This window comes from Chelonia mydas, chromosome 2 (genome assembly GCF_015237465.2).
Source record: "Chelonia mydas isolate rCheMyd1 chromosome 2, rCheMyd1.pri.v2, whole genome shotgun sequence".
Classification (NCBI taxonomy): Eukaryota; Metazoa; Chordata; order Testudines; family Cheloniidae; genus Chelonia; species Chelonia mydas.
The window spans coordinates 257,088,710-257,106,490 of NC_057850.1; the positions used below are offsets into that span (position 1 = coordinate 257,088,710).

General features: G+C 46.6%; 1 protein-coding gene across 4 annotated transcripts in view; it reads right to left on the minus strand.

Annotated features, from left to right (window-relative positions):
• The window catches only part of CCDC12 (coiled-coil domain containing 12), an 83,022-nt gene extending 66,555 nt beyond the window's left edge, over positions 1–16,467 (minus strand). The window contains exon 1 of one of the 4 annotated variants that reach the window (XM_043541722.1): positions 16,247–16,467. In XM_043541722.1, coding sequence (XP_043397657.1) covers positions 16,247–16,399 — 153 coding nt within the window. In that variant the 5' untranslated portion in view covers positions 16,400–16,467. Of the gene's footprint in view, positions 1–3,257; positions 3,282–16,246 lie in introns of those variants that run through there. The other 3 variants (XM_037891288.2, XM_037891287.2, XM_043541723.1) reach the window with 3 other exon arrangements.
• Positions 16,468–17,781: the final 1,314 nt, after the last annotated feature.

Sequence of the window (17,781 nt, forward strand, 5' to 3'; positions counted from 1 at the left end):
TGGAAAATATCCCCCATTTATTTACTTTGTGCATTTAGGAGCACTGTGTCCAGTCATTTTCACTGTTTCCCCGTATAGTCTTTTTCCCCGTTTGTGTGGGTCTTTCATACAGCAATGGCAGAGAGTAACTCATTTTAGAAAATGGAAGAAAAAAATTAAAAACCATAAAGACTGGCAGGGGAAACAGGACAAGTGTAGAACCTAAGACTAGTTTTAACTTTGTTTTAAACTGATCTTACAAGTTAACAGCACCCTTCAAAACAGATTACTACTTTTGTGCTCATCATTTGTGCTGCACTGCACATGCCTTGTATCTGTATATTCGTATGGAGAGTTTGATCTCTGCACTCAAAGCTTTTTCTCTCTATTCCAACCCTCCTGTCCTCCAAATCTTTTAGAAGGAACCAACAAATAGTAAGCAGATGCAAATACTCAGTAATTCACCACACAGTGAGGCCTCACAATTTTCAACACTGATTTTAATGCTCAAATTTTGTTGTTAAATAAACATCCTCCCGCTCTCATGTACTCTGAATTAACAATACAGTAGCAGCTTCCTCCCCTAGCAAGAGCAAGCCACAGACTTTATCACACCAGCAGTGGCCAATGAACATTTCCTCCCCCATTTCAAAATCTAAAGGTTACACACACAATTATTTCCACACTAGAGATTAAGAAGCAAACCCCAGGTGACAAAGCAGTGTTTAAGGCAACTGCACTGTTCGAAAATATATTGCTAACAACATTACTAAGTAACTGGTTGTGTGAAAAGGGCTCAGCTCACAAGAAAGGCAAAACAGCTCAGTTGATTCTTTTATATGGATAATTCACAGACCCACAGCTTCACTACAGCACTAACAGCGAGGAAAGAGCTAAAGAATACTTTGCTATGTATTGTAATTACAATCAAAATGCCTCCTGTCATAAAAATAAAGGGAAGGGTAACCACCTGTCTGTATACAGTGCTATAAAATCCCTCCTGGCCAGAGGCAAAACCTGTAAAGGATTAAGAAGCTAAGATAACCTCGCTGGCACCTGACCAAAATGACCAATGAGGAGACAAGATATTTTCATATGCGGGGGGGGGAGGGGGGGGGAGAGAGGAGGAGGAAGGAAGGAAGGAAGGAAGGAACAAAGGCTCGTAGGTCTGTGTGATGCTTTTGCCGGGAACAGATCAGGAATGCAGTCTCAGAACTTCTGTTAGCAAGTAATCTAGCTAGAAATGCGTTAGATTTCCATCTGTTTAATGGCTGGTAAAATAAGCTGTGCTGAATGGAATATATATTCCTGTTTTTGTGTCTTTTTGTAACTTAAGGTTTTGCCTAGAGGGACTCTCTATGTTTTGAATCCGATTACCCTGTAAGGTATTTACCATTCTGATTTTACAGAGGTGATTCTTTTACCTTTTCTTTAAATAAAGTTCTTCTTTTAAGAACCTGATTGATTTTTCATTGTTCTTAAGATCCAAGGGTTTGGGTCTGTGTTCACCTGTACAAACTGGTAAGGATTTTTATCAAGCCTTCCCCAGGAAAGGGGGTGTAGAGCTTGGGGGATATTTTGGGGGAAGACGTCTCCAAGTGGGCTCTTTCCCTGTTCTTTGTTAACACGCTTGGTGGTGGCAGCATAGGGTTCAAGGACAAGGCAAAGTTTGTACCTTGGGGAAGTTTTAACCTCAGCTGGTAAAAATAAGCTTAGGGGGTCTTTCATGCAGGTCCCCACATCTGTACCCTAGAGTTCAGAGTGGGGAAGAAAACTTGACACCTCCCTACAGTGAAACTAACTATTTGGGCCACACATTGACACATCTGTGGTATCCAACAGCAACTAAGAAAAACTAGGTTTTCCCCATTTTACATGCTCGGTTTTCAAAACAGTCTATGGTAGATGGATTCCAAAATCTCTGCTTAAAATACATTGAGGCATCAGCAATTCTAATGAATGCAGGCTCCAGTGTACACGGTGTTTTCATCTACTTACGGATGTGCCCCAGAACACGCCCACAAAGTAGCCCTTTGAAGAATCCGTATCACATGACATTTTTCTGGTTTTGAAACCCTATACATTTCCTACAGAGAAAGCACTCAAATACTCCAGTGACCGGCAGAAGGTCAAAACCCTAAAGTAGACAGATGCAGATGTACAAATAAGGTCTTTTCTCAAGAGCCAATCTCTTAGACACCATCCTTGCGACCATGGATTTCACCTCCCTATACACCAACAAGCATTGCCTGCCTCAGATATTTACAAGATAATGGGCAACCCTCAGCTATACTCCCCAAACACATCAAACTCATCCATTTCATCCTCACCACAACAATTTTACATTCAACAAACACTTTGTCCAAACCATGACAATAGCGGTGGGTACTACAATGGCTCCCCAGTATGCCAACCTCTTCATGGGTCACCTTGAAGAAGAATTTCTGGATAAATGCACCACAAAACCCATGAAATACCTGAGATACATCGATTATATTTTCATGCTCTGGATAGATGACCTTAACTCCCTCATAGATTTCCACCCAACTTCAGAAACCATCACTCGTCCGTTAAACTCACTCTAGAACACTCCCACACTAGCATCAACTTTCTGGACACCACAATCAGCTTGAACAATGGAACCCTACAGACAAATATAAACAAGAAACGCACAGACCACCACACCTATCTGGACAGATCCAATAACCACCCAAAACACATCAAGACATTTGTTATCTACAGCCAGGCACTCAGACACCACAAACTATGCTCGGAGTAAAAAGTCCAGGATATATACACCTTAACACACTTAAAACTGACTTTACCAAACAAGGACACTTCACCAGAGAAGTAGACTGCATCACGAGACAAGCCACCCAAGCACCCTGAGAGAACCTGCTTCAATACAGAAATAAAACCACCTCCGAATGCACACCCCTAGTTGTCACGTACCGCCCCACACTGGAATCTATACGGAGTATCATTAAATAACTGCAATCCATACTTAATGGGGACCACATCCTGAAAGAAATCTTTCCTGAACCCCCTCTTCCGGCCTTCAAACAATCCCCAACCTCTCCAAGCTCATTGTTAGAAGCAAGCTCCACACAGATCAGGACATACCAACTCAAAACAGCACCAGACTCTGCCAGAACAACAGATGCAAAACCTGTAGACATATCTCCACTGCTACGATGACCAACACCCTGCACAACACACCTTTCAATATCCATGGGCCCTACACATGCCTATTACAACATGTGATGTACCTCACTCACCTTCTTCATTCACCATCTGAAGAGAGGCTTTCACGGGATTAGCTTTGCCATCAAAAATAAGATCGCCAATCAGCTTTTGGAGCTTCCTGTGGGGATCAAGGAGCATCTCATGACACTTCGGCTCAAGCTCAGCAACAACCAATATGCCACAGTCATCAGTGTATACGCCCCAACACTTGATGATGAGGAAGACAACAAGGAGCAGTTTTATAGTGCTCTCGATGCAGTCTTCACAGCCACACCTAAAGCAGACAAATTCATCCTCCTGGGAGATTTCAATGCCAGAATCAGATGGGACTCCCAACTCTGGAGCAGCACAATAGGCAAAGAAGGGGTGGGAAATGTAAGCCCCAATGGTATTCTCCTCCTCAGCAAATGTGTGGAGCATGACCTGCTCATCACAAATACCATGGTTAGGCAGAGTAACAAATTTAAGACCACCTAGAAACAGCCTCGGTCCAAACACCGGCACCTCCTTGACTATGTTATAGTCAGAGCCTGAGATTTGACTCCATATAAGACGAGCCATGAGAGGTACAGATCACTGTTGGACAGACCATCGATTAGTAAGATCACTCATGTACCTGCAGCTCGCTCCACCACACCACAAACACCCAAAGACTAAGCAAAAGCAGTAGAACGTCAAAGCACTTCAAGACCAAGCTAGCTGTGAGACGTTCCAGCAACAGCTATCTGAGAAACTCTAACTTGCCTGATAACATCAGTGACATTCAAGAGCTTAAAAAATACCATTCACAGTGCATGTGCTGAAACTATAGAATATTCCACTTATCAGCACCACGACTGGTTTAACGAAAACAACAAGGAAATCCTAGTATTAATTCAACAGAAAAGAACTGCATTCTGTAACTGGCAAAATGATTCCTCTAACCAATGATAACATGAGGCCTACCACTTGCTCAAAGTCAAAGTCCAAAGGAGGTTATGTGACATCAAAAATAAGTGGTGGCAAGAGAAGGCCTCTGAGATCCAGGGTTTCGTAGATCAGGATGACATGAGAAGCTTCTTTCAAGCAACAAAAGCTACCAAGCTCCAAAGGCCCAACCCCCTTAAGTTCCCAGGATGGCTCCACCCTCCTCAAGAACAATGCGGCCACTAAACAACGCTGGAAGGAGCGCTTTGAGAGCCGACTAAACTGCGAATCCATGGTCAGGATGGTGTTATCAGGAAGATCACCCAGCTACCTTCGAGACACCACTGACTTCCTGAGGAAACTACAATCCATTGGTGATCTTCCTGATAACACCATCCTGGCCACTATGGATATAGAAGCCCTCTACACCAACATTCCACACAAAGATGGACTACAAGCCATCAAGAACACTATCCCCGATAATGTCACGGCTAACCTGGTGGCTGAACTTTGTGACTTTGTCCTTACCCATAACTATTTTACATTTGGGGACAATGTATACCTTCAGATCAGCGGCACTGCTATGGGTACCCGCATGGCCCCACAGTATGCCAACATTTTTATGGCTGATTTAGAACAACGCTTCCTCAGCTCTCGTCCCCTAACGCCCCTACTTTACTTGCGCTATATTGATGACATCTTCATCATCTGGACCCATGGAAAAGAAGCCCTTGAGGAATTCCACCATGATTTCAACAATTTCCATCCCACCATCAACCTCAGCCTGGTCCAGTCCACACAAGAGATCCACTTCCTGGACACTACAGTGCTAATAAACGATGGTCACATCAACACCACCCTATACCGGAAACCTACTGACCGCTATTCCTACCTACATGCCTCCAGCTTTCACCCTGACCACACCACACGATCCATCGTCTACAGCCAAGCTCTGCGATACAACCGCATTTGCTCCAACCCCTCAGACAGAGACAAACACCTACAAGATCTCTATCAAGCATTCTTACAACTACAATACCCACCTGCGGAAGTGAAGAAACAGATTGATAGAGCCAGAAGAGTTCCCAGAAGTCACCTACTACAGGACAGGCCTAACAAAGAAAATAACAGAACGCCACTAGCCGTCACCTTCAGCCCCCAACTAAAACCCCTCCAACGCATTATTAAGGATCTACAACCTATCCTGAAGGATGATCCAACACTCTCACAAATCTTGGGAGAAAGGCCAGTCCTTGCCTACAGACAGCCCCCCAACCTGAAGCGAATACTCACCAACAACCACATACCACACAACAGAACCACTAGCCCAGGAACCTATCCTTGCAACAAAGCCCGTTGCCAACTGTGCCCACATATCTATTCAGGGGACACCATCACAGGGCCTAACAACATCAGCCACACTATCAGAGGCTCGTTCACCTGCACATCCACCAATGTGATATATGCCATCATGTGCCAGCAATGCCCCTCTGCCATGTACATTGGTCAAACTGGACAGTCTCTACGTAAAAGAATAAATGGACACAAATCAGATGTCAAGAATTATAACATTCATAAACCAGTCGGAGAACACTTCAATCTCTCTGGTCACGCAATCACAGACATGAGGGTCGCTATCTTAAAGCAAAAAAACTTCAAATCCAGACTCCAGCGAGAAACTGCTGAATTGGAATTCATTTGCAAATTGGATACTATTAATTTGGGCTTGAATAGAGACTGGGAGTGGCTAAGTCATTATGCAAGGTAGCCTGTCTCCCCTTGTTTTTTCCTGCAAACCCCCCCCCAAGACGTTCTGGTTAAACTTGGATTATTGCTGTGCACATTGTAAGATGAGCTGTTGCCAGCAGGAGAGTGAGTTTGTGTGTGTGGTTTTTGGAGGGGGGGGTGAGAAAACCTGGATTAGTGCTGGAGGTGACCCACCTTGATTATCATGCGCATTATAAAGAGGGGTTTCAAAGGGGGATGGGCTATTGCCAGCAGGAGAGTGAGTTTGTATGTGTGTGTGGGGGGGGGGGGGGGGAAGGGTGAGAAAACCTGGATTTGTGCTGGAAATGGCTCTACTTGATGATCACTTTAGATAAGCTGTTGCCAGCGGGGGAGTGGGGTGGGAGGAAGTTTTGTTTCATGGTCTCTGTGTGTATATAATGTCTTCTGCAGTTTCCACGATATGCTATGCATCCGATGAAGTGAGCTGTAGCTCACGAAAGCTCATGCTCAAATAAACTGGTTAGTCTCTAAGGTGCCACAAGTACTCCTTTTCTTTTTACAAATACAGACTAACACGGCTGTTACTCTGAAACCATCAAGTCTATTCCACAAGGCTCTGCAATGGAACCGCTTGCTGATCCCCCACATCTTCTGAGGAAGTCTGGGTGTGCTATCACCCAGACAAAAAAAAAAAACACAAGACATCAGGCCCAGACAGCTTCCCAGCTGAGGTTTTTAAAGCCAGTGAAACAATGCTCCAGCACAAACTTTGCCAACTCCTTGACAAAATCTTGACCTGTGAAGAAATTCCACCTGACTTTAAGAAGGCCAACATTGTTACAATATTTAAGAAAGGGGACAAATCTTTGTGCAGGAACTACCGAGGTATTGCCCTCCTCTCCATCACAGGGAAGACTCTTGCCCAGATCCTACTAAACCGCCTCCTCCCCCTTGCCGAGGAACTCCTCCCTGAATCACATTGTGGATTCAGGCCATCCCGAGGCACAACTGACATGATCTTCGTGGCACAACAGATTCAGGAGAAGTGCAGACAGCAACACCAGGAACTGTTCATAGCATTCATCGATCTAACCAAGGCCTTTGACCATCAATCGTGATGCCCTATGGAAGGCACTGTGCAGGTTTGGCTGGCCACAAATATTCATTTCCATCATCAGACTACTCCATGATGGGATGATTTCCACCATGCTGTGTAACGGCTCAGAGACCGAACCATTCATCATTCACACTGGTGTCAAGCAGGGCTGTGTCATTGCTCCAACACTCTTCTCCACTTACCTTGCCGTGATCCTAACTCTCATCCATGACCACATTCCTGATGGAATCAGGACTGAGTATCATATGGATGATCAACTCCTCAATCTTCGACGTCTCCAAACAAAATCTAAGATCACGAGAATTGGCATCACTGACTTCTGTATGAAGATGACAGAGTCATTCTCGCACACACACAGAGGCCAACATACAAAGTACCCTAAACCTTTTTGCAGATGCCTGTCACAGCCTGGGTCACTCCCTCAACATCGGGAAAACCAAGGTATTCTATCAGCCCTCACCTGCACAAACTACTCTTCATACTCTACAAACCACCACCAGTGGAGAACCCCTGGAAAACGTGGACCATTTTCCTTACCTTGGCAGCCACCTCTCCCAAACAGTCAGCATTAATACAGAAATTGAATACAGGATCCGCTGGGCCAGCATGTCCTTTGGAAGACTACTCAAACAAATCTTCAATGACAGGGGTCTGCAAACTGGCACCAAGATCTTGGTTTACAAGACAGTTGTCATACCCACCTTTCTCTATGAGTGAGAGACCTGGGTAACCTAGCGACAACATCTCAAGCAGCTGGAGTGGTTCCAGCAGTGCTACCTCAGGAGGATTCTCAGGATCAGCTGGGAAGACCGACGCAGTAACATCAGGGTTCTCTCTGCAGCCATCAGCAGCAGTATAGAAGCAAAGGTCATGAAACGCCAACTCTACTGAGCTGGACACTTTGTACATATGCCTGACGCTCGCCTCCCAAAGCAAGTACTCTTCTCTCAGTTAAATCAGGGGAGGAGGGCAGCAGAAGCATTTCAAAGACATACTGAAAGTACATCTTAAAAAGTGAGGCATCAATGCAACAAACTGGGAGAACATGGTGGCGTCACACCATACACCAAGCCACAGCTCACTTTGAGGAGAACAGATGTGCTCATGAGACAGAGAACATAAGAACGGTCATACTGGGTCAGACCAAAGGTCCAGCAAGCCCAGTATCCTGTCCTCTGACAGTGGCCAATGCCAGGTGCCCCAAAGGGAATGAACAGACAGGTTATCATCAAGTGATCCGTACCCCGTCACCCAAACCCAGCTTCTGGCAAACAGAGGCTAGGGACAAAGGAGGAAAGAAAGGACACAAAAGTCCAGCCAGCAACTCTGTCTCCTCCAAGATTACATCTGTCACTTCTGTGGGAAAATTTGCAGGGCATGAATTGGGCTCCTCAACCACTTAAAAAGCCACCAATGAACCCCCTTGGCAGACATCATCCTCGCATCGAGGGATAGCCAAAGATGAGACCTCACCCAGTGCACTAAATGCCCCAGTAACAACTATGTCAATGAAACTAGACAATCGCTGCACCCTTGAATAAACTCTCACAGAAAAATGATAAAAGACAAAACCACCCAGTCACCTGTGGGTGAACACTTTTCACAAAATGATCACTCTATAGCTGACCACTCAGTCCTTGTTCTCCAAGGAAACCAACACAATGCCTTCAAAACACGAGCCTGGGAGCTTAAATTCTTAACTCAGTTAGACATTAAAAATCATGGACTAATAGAGAGAGACACTGGATTTACATCTTATTACAACAATCTGTAACCCACTAGCGATCACCCCCCAAACTGCCTTTTTCCCCCCCTCCCACCCTTCCTTTCCCCCTATGATTGGACAGGAGTTAACAGGCCACTTCACCTTGAATGGTCCCTTGAAGTATGTGTTAACTACTTGCACTAAACAATCTGTTCCACCTTGTATTTAGCTCTGACATATTCCATTTCCCAGGCCTCAAGAAGAGCTTTGTGTTTGTCTCTCTCATCAATAGAATTTGGTCCATTTAAAGATATTACTTCACCCACCTTGTCTCTCTAATATCCCGGGACCAAAATGGTTATAACATCACTACATACAAACTCTTAAACAAACATTTGCAACAGAAAAAGATAAAGCTAACAGTTTGTAATGTCAACTAGCTTAATGGAAAATTGTGGTAAGTGGGAATAAGATTCTCTATGTACTAAGGGTGGAATTTTTAAGTGCTTACATGATTTAGATTTACAAGTCCCATTGACATTCAACAGAGCTTGTGCTCTTAAGTCACTTAGGAAGTCCAACCCTAAATGTTTTGATGTTGATTCCATGCAAGTGTGCCCATTTAATACCAGTGCCCAATTTCTGACTTGGGGTTAATTGTAAAACAGTTTTCCCTGCTCCAAACAGCCCTTTGGACCCAATCCTGCGTTTCTTATGTAGGCAAAGCTCGCCAGTAATTTCAATTAGGAACTGCAGTGCTGGGATCCAAGAGTCAACTGAGGCCTGTAGTACAAGTGGGTTTTCAATTTTCCACGAGGAATGATACAGCTACCCTCCATCTTATTTTCATTTACCGTAAATGAATGATGTTGAGGCTTATGCTTTACTGCCCCAATCCTGCAAACACTTACATGAGAGTAGTCCCATTGACAATGAGACTGCTGAAGTGCATGAAGTTAGGTATGTGTTTAAATGTTGGAAGGACCGGAGCCTAAGCAAGCTAGAAGTCATGAGAAGTCAGGTAATCACGTGCCTAAAAGCTTTAAATAAATCTAAGAGACCACATTCTCTAACTGTGTTCCAAGATTTATAATCAGATAGTGATGCTTCATTCAGTAGCTAAGTGATGGGCACTAACAACAACCAGGCATGTAGTATTAAGCTTTAAAACGAGCCTAACTTAATTCTTTAGCAATAATAACCCTTAACAATGGGTGAAAAGCAGCATTCTGTTTAACTATTTGATTTTCAGCTATTTAATGGAAAAAAGATAGGTCGTGAAAGAAGCAGATAATAAGTGGGCTGGACTACATGGTACGATAAGAAAAACGTTACTATGTTGATTAGAATTAACATAAGAAGATTTAAGCAAGTTGAGAACATTATGATGCAACTACAGTACAAATGCAGCTGCTGCTTCTAGTACTTATTATGCGGTTTTACACTTTTGTATAAAACACATGCAGTGTCAGATTCTTCCGCCCCACTGCTGTGCCGAATGACTAAGTGATAAACTGCTCCCCAAGCATTCTCTCTTATGCTCTCCGTTTGGGAGAGGCTTGCTCTTATAGATATAATATGACGCACACTCAGTTACTTAGAACAACCACCCCCGTTTTTCCCCCAAAAGCTGGAAGCACTTCTCACTCTGTTTCAAAATTAAAATTCTTAAAAAAGTTAAAAAGACTGATCGACATCATCATGTGACTGTTACCAAGGCTGGCATCAGAAAACCCGGTGCTGCTTTCCTCTTAATTGGACGTGGCACCAAAAACATCAGCTAAGTGCCAATTATATAACCAACCTCTATCAAAGATATTTAAATATCCTAAGCCTGCAGAAAAATGTGCAAGGCCATATTAAACATCAAGACGCTGTCCGGCACGTTTCCTCTTCTACAAAGAAACAAAAAGAGGGGAAGTTTATTCTTCAGAAAGCATTGCTCCCATGTTGTCCCTTCATATGGATTTCTGTTGGATACTAGATAAAAGGCTATTTGAACTTTTGTCAGTTTTACACCTTCCCCAGTTACTCGCAAATACATCAGCTTTTAGGAAAATGGTGTGGCACAATCAGGTGCTGGTCCATGACCGGGGCTCCCTTAGATACCAGCATAACACAAATAATCATACAGGGTTAAAAGCACCTTCCATACATGCTAGTCACTTAGCTTGAAGTGATCTTCCAACCCAGCTAGGGAAACCCCCTTTGCCTAGGAGCCCAAGGCAAGACGTAGCACCATCTGAGTAAATAAGAGGGTCAGGTTTCCTGCCCATTGGATGAGAACGGGGAGGATGGGTGCAGGATCTGAACAACAACAAACTGAGCTGTCAGTTACAGGTGAGGGTGACCAGGAGGGCTGAGTGGTAGTGAACCAAAGAATTTAGTGGTAAGGGGAGTAGGGGCTGAGCAGAGCAGAACTACTGAGCTGCTAGTCAGAGGGGTGACGAATGGGCCTCGTTGGTGCCAACTAAATACAATGCTTTGGGAGAAGGTGATAGCATCCTGGAAAGAACCTCTGCTGGGCCTCAGCTTGAATGTGTTTTTTAGTGCACTGATCAGGGGTCTATGGTGAGTGGAGAACCAAGAGATGTGGTTTAGGCTTTTTAGTTACACTCAGGTAGTTCAAAGGCAAGCAAATGTTTAATATTCCAGCCAAGCTGAAATAGGCCACATAGCAACTTCTAGAGCCATGTAAGTTTAGCAGCAGAAGCTTTGGCCAGGCAGACTTTGATTTGATTTTAAGAGGGAGAATAAAGCTTGCACGCTAAAGGTCACAGTCGGAAAGTGGCTATAATTTTCATGTCAGAAAGATAAAATCTTGTGTACTTTGCAGAAAGCATGAAAAGCTTGGTCATCAGGACACTCTGCTTGTAAGTGGGTATAAGACCATTAGAATTGGGTTCCTAAACATACACAACCACTCTGCTGCTCATGTGAAATGCATGGAAGCAGGAAACGCATCACTTTGTCCCCAAGAAGCTCCCATTACCGATTGCTCCATAAAATGCTCCATGAGAAGATCTTAAACTTGCCGAGCTTGTTGAATACCGGTTATAGAGCAGTTAAACATGACTTCAGTTTGAGATTTTGAAATACATTGCAACTTGCAAGCCAAAGATGGCCTTACTCTTGGAGCAAGCTATATTTAACATCCACAGGGAAATGCTTTACAAAGACAAATACAGGGTCTTAGAAAAGTTTCTCAGAAATACAATCAGAAAGCTAGGTTTTATTACCATACTTGCTGTTGGATCCACTGACAGGTCTGTAGCTGAACCAAGAGTCTGCATACATCAGTTTTGTGTAGGATGGAAACCTTGTACTATCTTTGTGATAGAGTACACTTGGAATCTGGGACAGCTGATGGTATCACACAGGGAATAACATCAGCTTTGGCAGTGGCACAAATTGAGTAAGAAGAGCTCAAACCAAAATTCAGATTGCATAGCAACGACTATGGGCTTTTCAAATGTTGTACAGGCCAAGTTCAGATAAGGTAATCATGGTGTGCATTGCACCAATCACGTCTCTATTGTGTATCTCAACTAATGTTATCCCTTTCTTTAAGAGGGAGTTTGTTTTGGAATATGAACAGGAGTACTTGTGGCACCTTAGAGACTAACAAATTTATTTGAGCATAAGCTTTCGTGGGCCACAGCCCACTTCATCGGATGCATAGAATGGAACATATAGTAAGAAGATAGATATATACACATATAGAGAACGTGAATATGTTTTCCAATTTTGCTATTTAAAGTGGCAAATAACAATAAGTGTTTCAAGCTCTGGCTGATGACTTTGATGTTCCTATGAGCTACTTCAGAAACATCCACCATTTACACTCAGTTGGTCAAGCCCCAATAATGAAGACAGTGATAAGTCATCATTTGGTTCACACCTATTATAAACATACTGCAGAAACTAAGTCAAGCACTGATACAACCCAACTTACAGGAATTCATAAGGACACCAACACAGGCAAATTTAAGAGCACACCTTTATTTGATCTCTTGTTGAGGTGTAGCACTATGATTAAGTGGCATCCAACAGGAACTCAAAAAATTATCTGCCGCACATTGCATTTGTTTACCTAATTTTGAAAACTACCCAAATGAAGAAACAAAGTAAGCCACACATTACACTTACCCAGCATGAAGCAACAGTTTCCTACCCAGAAAGAGGTCAACACATTTATTTTGCATGTTCCTGAGCAGCACAACAATGGAAGCTTTCACTCTTTAGTTTGCTTGAGAAGAGGATTTACATCATGAAGTCTAAGCCAGCAACTGAATGAAAAAGTGGGCCCTGTTCACGCCTGGTGTACAATATCAAAGGCACTACAGATGTGTAGTGTAATACAGGTTTTCCAAGAAAAGCCCAAATTCTTAACTGCATGGATTTCTTCTGAATTTCCAAAGACTCTAACCAGCCTGAAGTGACTCGATACCCCTGAGGAAACAGAGTGGAAGTCTCAGAATTAGCCTCTTTCTCACTAGGTGGACACTACAGTTGTAGCTGACAACTCCTAGAGCAGGGATGCCCAACCTGTGGCTTCGGAGCCACATGCGGTTCTTCAGAGGTTAATATGCGGCTCCTTACCGAGGCACTGATTCCGGGGCTGGAGCAATAGATGATAACATGCCAATTTGCGGGGGGGAGGGGGTGCTCACTGCTCAACCCCCTGCTCTGCCCCCACTCCACCCCCTCCCCCAAGGCCCTTGCCCCTTCCCCTAAGCCTTGCATGCCCTCGCTCCTCCCCTCTCTCCCCATAGCCTCCTGCGCAGGTGAAATAGCCGATTGTGGTGGGCGTGGGGAGGATGGAGTAGGCACTGATTGGAGGGGGCTGCCGGCAGGCAAAGGCACTGGGGAGCAGATGGGGGGCTGCTGATGTATTACTGTGGCTCTTTGGCAATGTACATTTCAAATTCTGGTTCCTTCTCAGGCTCAGGTTGGCCAGCCCTGTCCAAGAGACGTGACAAGACTCCCATAGTGTAAGCAACGTCTCCCACTAACAAAGGAATGCCTGAGCCTCATCTATCTTCCAAAAGCAAAGAGACAAACGAACAGGGCAACACATGGTACCATGTACAGGAAGGGGATTTAATAGAGGGAAGGAAAATATATATCAACTTTTTTGAAAGTACCTAGAAAAAGTACAAAGGCTCTGTGCTACCTGGTTCCTTATCTTGTGTGCCAGTCCATATAGGACACAAACTAGAGTCGTATGTTCTGCAACCCCCATTAAAGACCAAGGATAATAAAAGAAGTGGAACTAATAGTTTTCAAGAAGCCGCAGCTAAACAAACTCTGTATGTGTCTTCAAAATGACTATAAAACTGTCCTGATGAGACTAACAATTGCAACCCTCCTTCCAACAATCTTCCAGTTCCACCTTTGAGGGAGAAAAGAGAATGCCCTGACCAAAACTGACTTAAGTCATTTTGTAAGGTCATCCTGAATTTACCTGCCAAGCTACTTATACAAACCCCACCACCTTTAGTACCTAAACATCAATCCAGAGTGATTCAGCAAGCAGTGATTGCAAAGCCACTTTTAACTATCCCAGAAATAATTTCAGCCTAGAAAAACACCACGTTATTTATTATTATTATTATTAATACAGTAAAAAAGGCCTAGAAGGTGCAGTCATGGACCAGAACCCCATTGTGCTAGGTACTACACAAAGAGGCAGTTCCTATTCCAAAGGGCGTACAATCTAAGGTTCCAGGTATGTTGACTATATACTATTTTCTGTTGTGTTTTGCACTGCCCTGTAATGTTCCTGCTACTGATTTTAGGCTGATTTTTGTAGCTGAGACCCGTTATCCATTTGGTACAGATCACCTACTGTACAGCAATAAGTACACTTACAGCGCTGTACAGTCACATCACAAGGAAACTCACAATGTGACAATATCATATCTCAGCATCATGCAGTAAATGGTTTTTCCCTGAAGGACAAAATCCACGAGGTGGTAACTCGGTCTACTTTACGCACAGAGTTCAGGCACTGTAATGAAGATCAAGCCATCTGAGTCATTCATTGCCTTCTCCCCAATGATTGTTGAGTAACTTCTCACCTCTCCACAGGACTCATGCCCATCTTTCCTCCTTCTTCAAGGGACTCTTTCCCCGCTCACCCAACCCAACCCCTTCTTTCACTTACTGTCCTCATGCTAGGTGTTTCCACAAAGCTGATCTGGGGCTGGTATTCTATCATGGTAAATTTGCAATGATAAATCACAAAACACAAAGTTAGGAAACCAAGGTGACAGGCAATGAACAAAGGACTGAGAGCCATGAAACTCCCAAATCATAATCATGGGACTGACATGTGCATGGTCTGAGTAAATCACAGACCCCGTGTCTCCGTTTCCCCATAAGTATCATGCAGGTAACACCCTTCTGATAGATTGTTTGGGGGATTAATTAAGATTTGTAAACCTCTCCCCCCACCCCAATAAATCAGAAACTGCTATAAAAAATACAAAATATTTGAACATGACAGAATTAATCCCCAGTTTATACTTAACTCTGACCACCGATTCCCATCTGTGCACTTCATATTGGGGCTTATTTATTATTTTAACACACCCAAAAATAAATGAGCTAAGTGCCATTCAATACAGACAGCAGACACGATCCCATGGATCTTACAAGCTAAAACAGACACAAGGCAAACAAGGTGGATGACAAGACAACAGCCAAGAGCAGGAATGGAATTGTACATCAGCAAGGTTACATGGTTATTCAGCAAAGGCGAATATACAGCACCATGGAGCAAAGATAACAATGAATTAATAAGTAGCAGAGATGGGCTCTGGTTCTGCAACTGGACCCACACAGGGGATCCCCTGCAACCCTTACAGAGCTTTTATGAAGTCAGTAGAAACCCTACACAGATGGAGGCAACTGCCCACAGATATCCAATTACGGATCAGGGGCTCAATCAGCAGGTTACTGGTTAGCTAAATACCACAGGCAGGTCCATTGGGGCGCACGCCCTTCCTGCCACTCTTGAAAGGTTCCCCCAGACATCCCCCAGTCTTCTCCCAACTCCCATACACACCTCCCTACTACCCTGCTCCTCTGTAGCCCCCCTCCAATTCCTCAGTGCCCCCCACTGTCCTTGTGCCCCACACAAACACTGAGCGCACCTGTCTCCCTCAGCTCCTCTCACCCTGGTTGGCCTCAGCTGCCCTTGCTCCCCCAACCCCAGGAACACCTTCAACTCCCCCCCCCACTGGGTACACTCACACCCCACGAGACCCCCCCCCATTCCCCCAACACCAGCAGCTCTCAGACCTCCCCACGCAACCCACCCTGGGTGACCCTTGGTGCACCCCAATCCTGTAACACCCACAGCTCCCCCCTTCCCCCCGCTCCCGCAGCCATCCCCCCCGCTCCCAATCCCCCTCCCACACAGGGCCCCCCCAGCTCCTCCCCCTCCCCCACAGGACCCCCCTCAGCTCCTCCAGCCATCTCCCCCTCTCCCATCCCCCTCCCCCACAGCTCCTCCAGCCATGCCCCCGCGCTCCCACCCCGGTGTCCGGCCGGGTCACCTTGTGCGCCGCTGTCCGGCTCCGCAAGGCCTTGAGCCGCTCCCTCCGCCGCAGCGCCGCCTCCTGCAGCCGCCCCACGCCGGAGCCGGCAGCGGGAGCCGAGCCAGGGCCGGGGCCGGGGCCGGGACCTGAGTTGGCAACGGGGGCCGCCATTTTCCCCAACGCCCGGCAGACACCGCGCGGGGGAGGGGACAGACCCGGCCAATCGAGCGGCCTCCGCGGGGCCAGGGGGAGCCCCGAGCGCATCGATCGGAGCCTGAGCGCTTCGGACGGGAGCCAGGGTGGGGGCGGGGATCCGGGGTGGGGGGCAGGAGGAGGGAGCAGGTGGGGGAGGGGAGCAGAGGGGATGGGGCAGGAGGAGGGAGCAGGTGGGGGAAGGGAGCAGAGGGGATGGGGCAGGAGGAGGGAGCAGGGTGGGGGAGGGGAGCAGAGGGGATGGGGCAGGAGGAGGGAGCAGGTGGGGAAGGGGAGCAGAGGGGAGGGATAAAGGGGAGGAGAGCAGAGGGGATGGGGCAGGAGGAGGGAGCAGGTGGGGGAGGGGAGCAGAGGGGATGGGGCAGGAGGAGGGAGCAGGGTGGGGGAGGGGAGCAGAGGGGATGGGGCAGGAGGAGGGAGCAGGGTGGGGGAGGGGAGCAGAGGGGATGGGGCGGGAGGAGTGAGTGGGGTGGGGGAGGGGAGCAGAAGGATGGGAGCAGATGGGGAGCAGGGTAGAGGGGAGGAGTAAAGGGGAGGGGAGCAGAAGGGATGGGGCAGGAGGAGTGAGCAGGGTGGGGGAAGGGGAGCATAGGGGAGGCATAAAGGGGAGGAGAGCAGAGGGGATGGGGCAGGAGGAGGGAGCAGCGTGGGGGAGGGGAGCACAAGGGATGGGGCAGGAGGAGGGATCAGGGTGGGGGAGGAGAGCAGAGGGGATGGGGCAGGAGGAGTGAGCAGGGTGGGGGAGGGGAGCAGAGGGGAGGGATAAAGGGGAGGGGAGCAGAGGGGATGGGGCAGGAAGAGGGAGCTGATGGGGGAGGGGAGCAGAAGGGATGGGGCAGGAGGAGTGAGCAGGGTGGGGAAGGGGAGCAGGCTGGTAGAGGGGGTAACAGGACTGAGAAGGAGGAAGGGACTAGGGGAGAGTGGGGAAGTAGAAGGGAGCGGGAGAGGAGAAGACAGGGGAGAATCAGGGACAGGACAGCAGCAGCTGCCCTCAGGAGTAGGCCTCCCTTTCCCTGCTAGTCTCTAGGCTTGCCGGGGTTGGTAGGCTCCTGTCCCTGGCTCCCCGCAAGCTACCTAGGATTCCTGTCACTGGGAAACTCCACCTGGCCCCTAGATCTCTCCATCCACAGGACGACAGTCTGGCCCTAGGAATCTCTCGCCCCATCTCTCCCAAAGCTCTGTGCGAACGGAGACACAAACGGGACCATGGGTTCATTTCACCCTCTCCTGGGGTGGGAGGCTGCAGCACATGGACAGCGCTAGACAGCAGGTTAGTGCAGAAAGAGGGAAGAGTCCCACGTCCAATTGAAACAACAGGTGGATTTAGGGGGCGTGAGTAT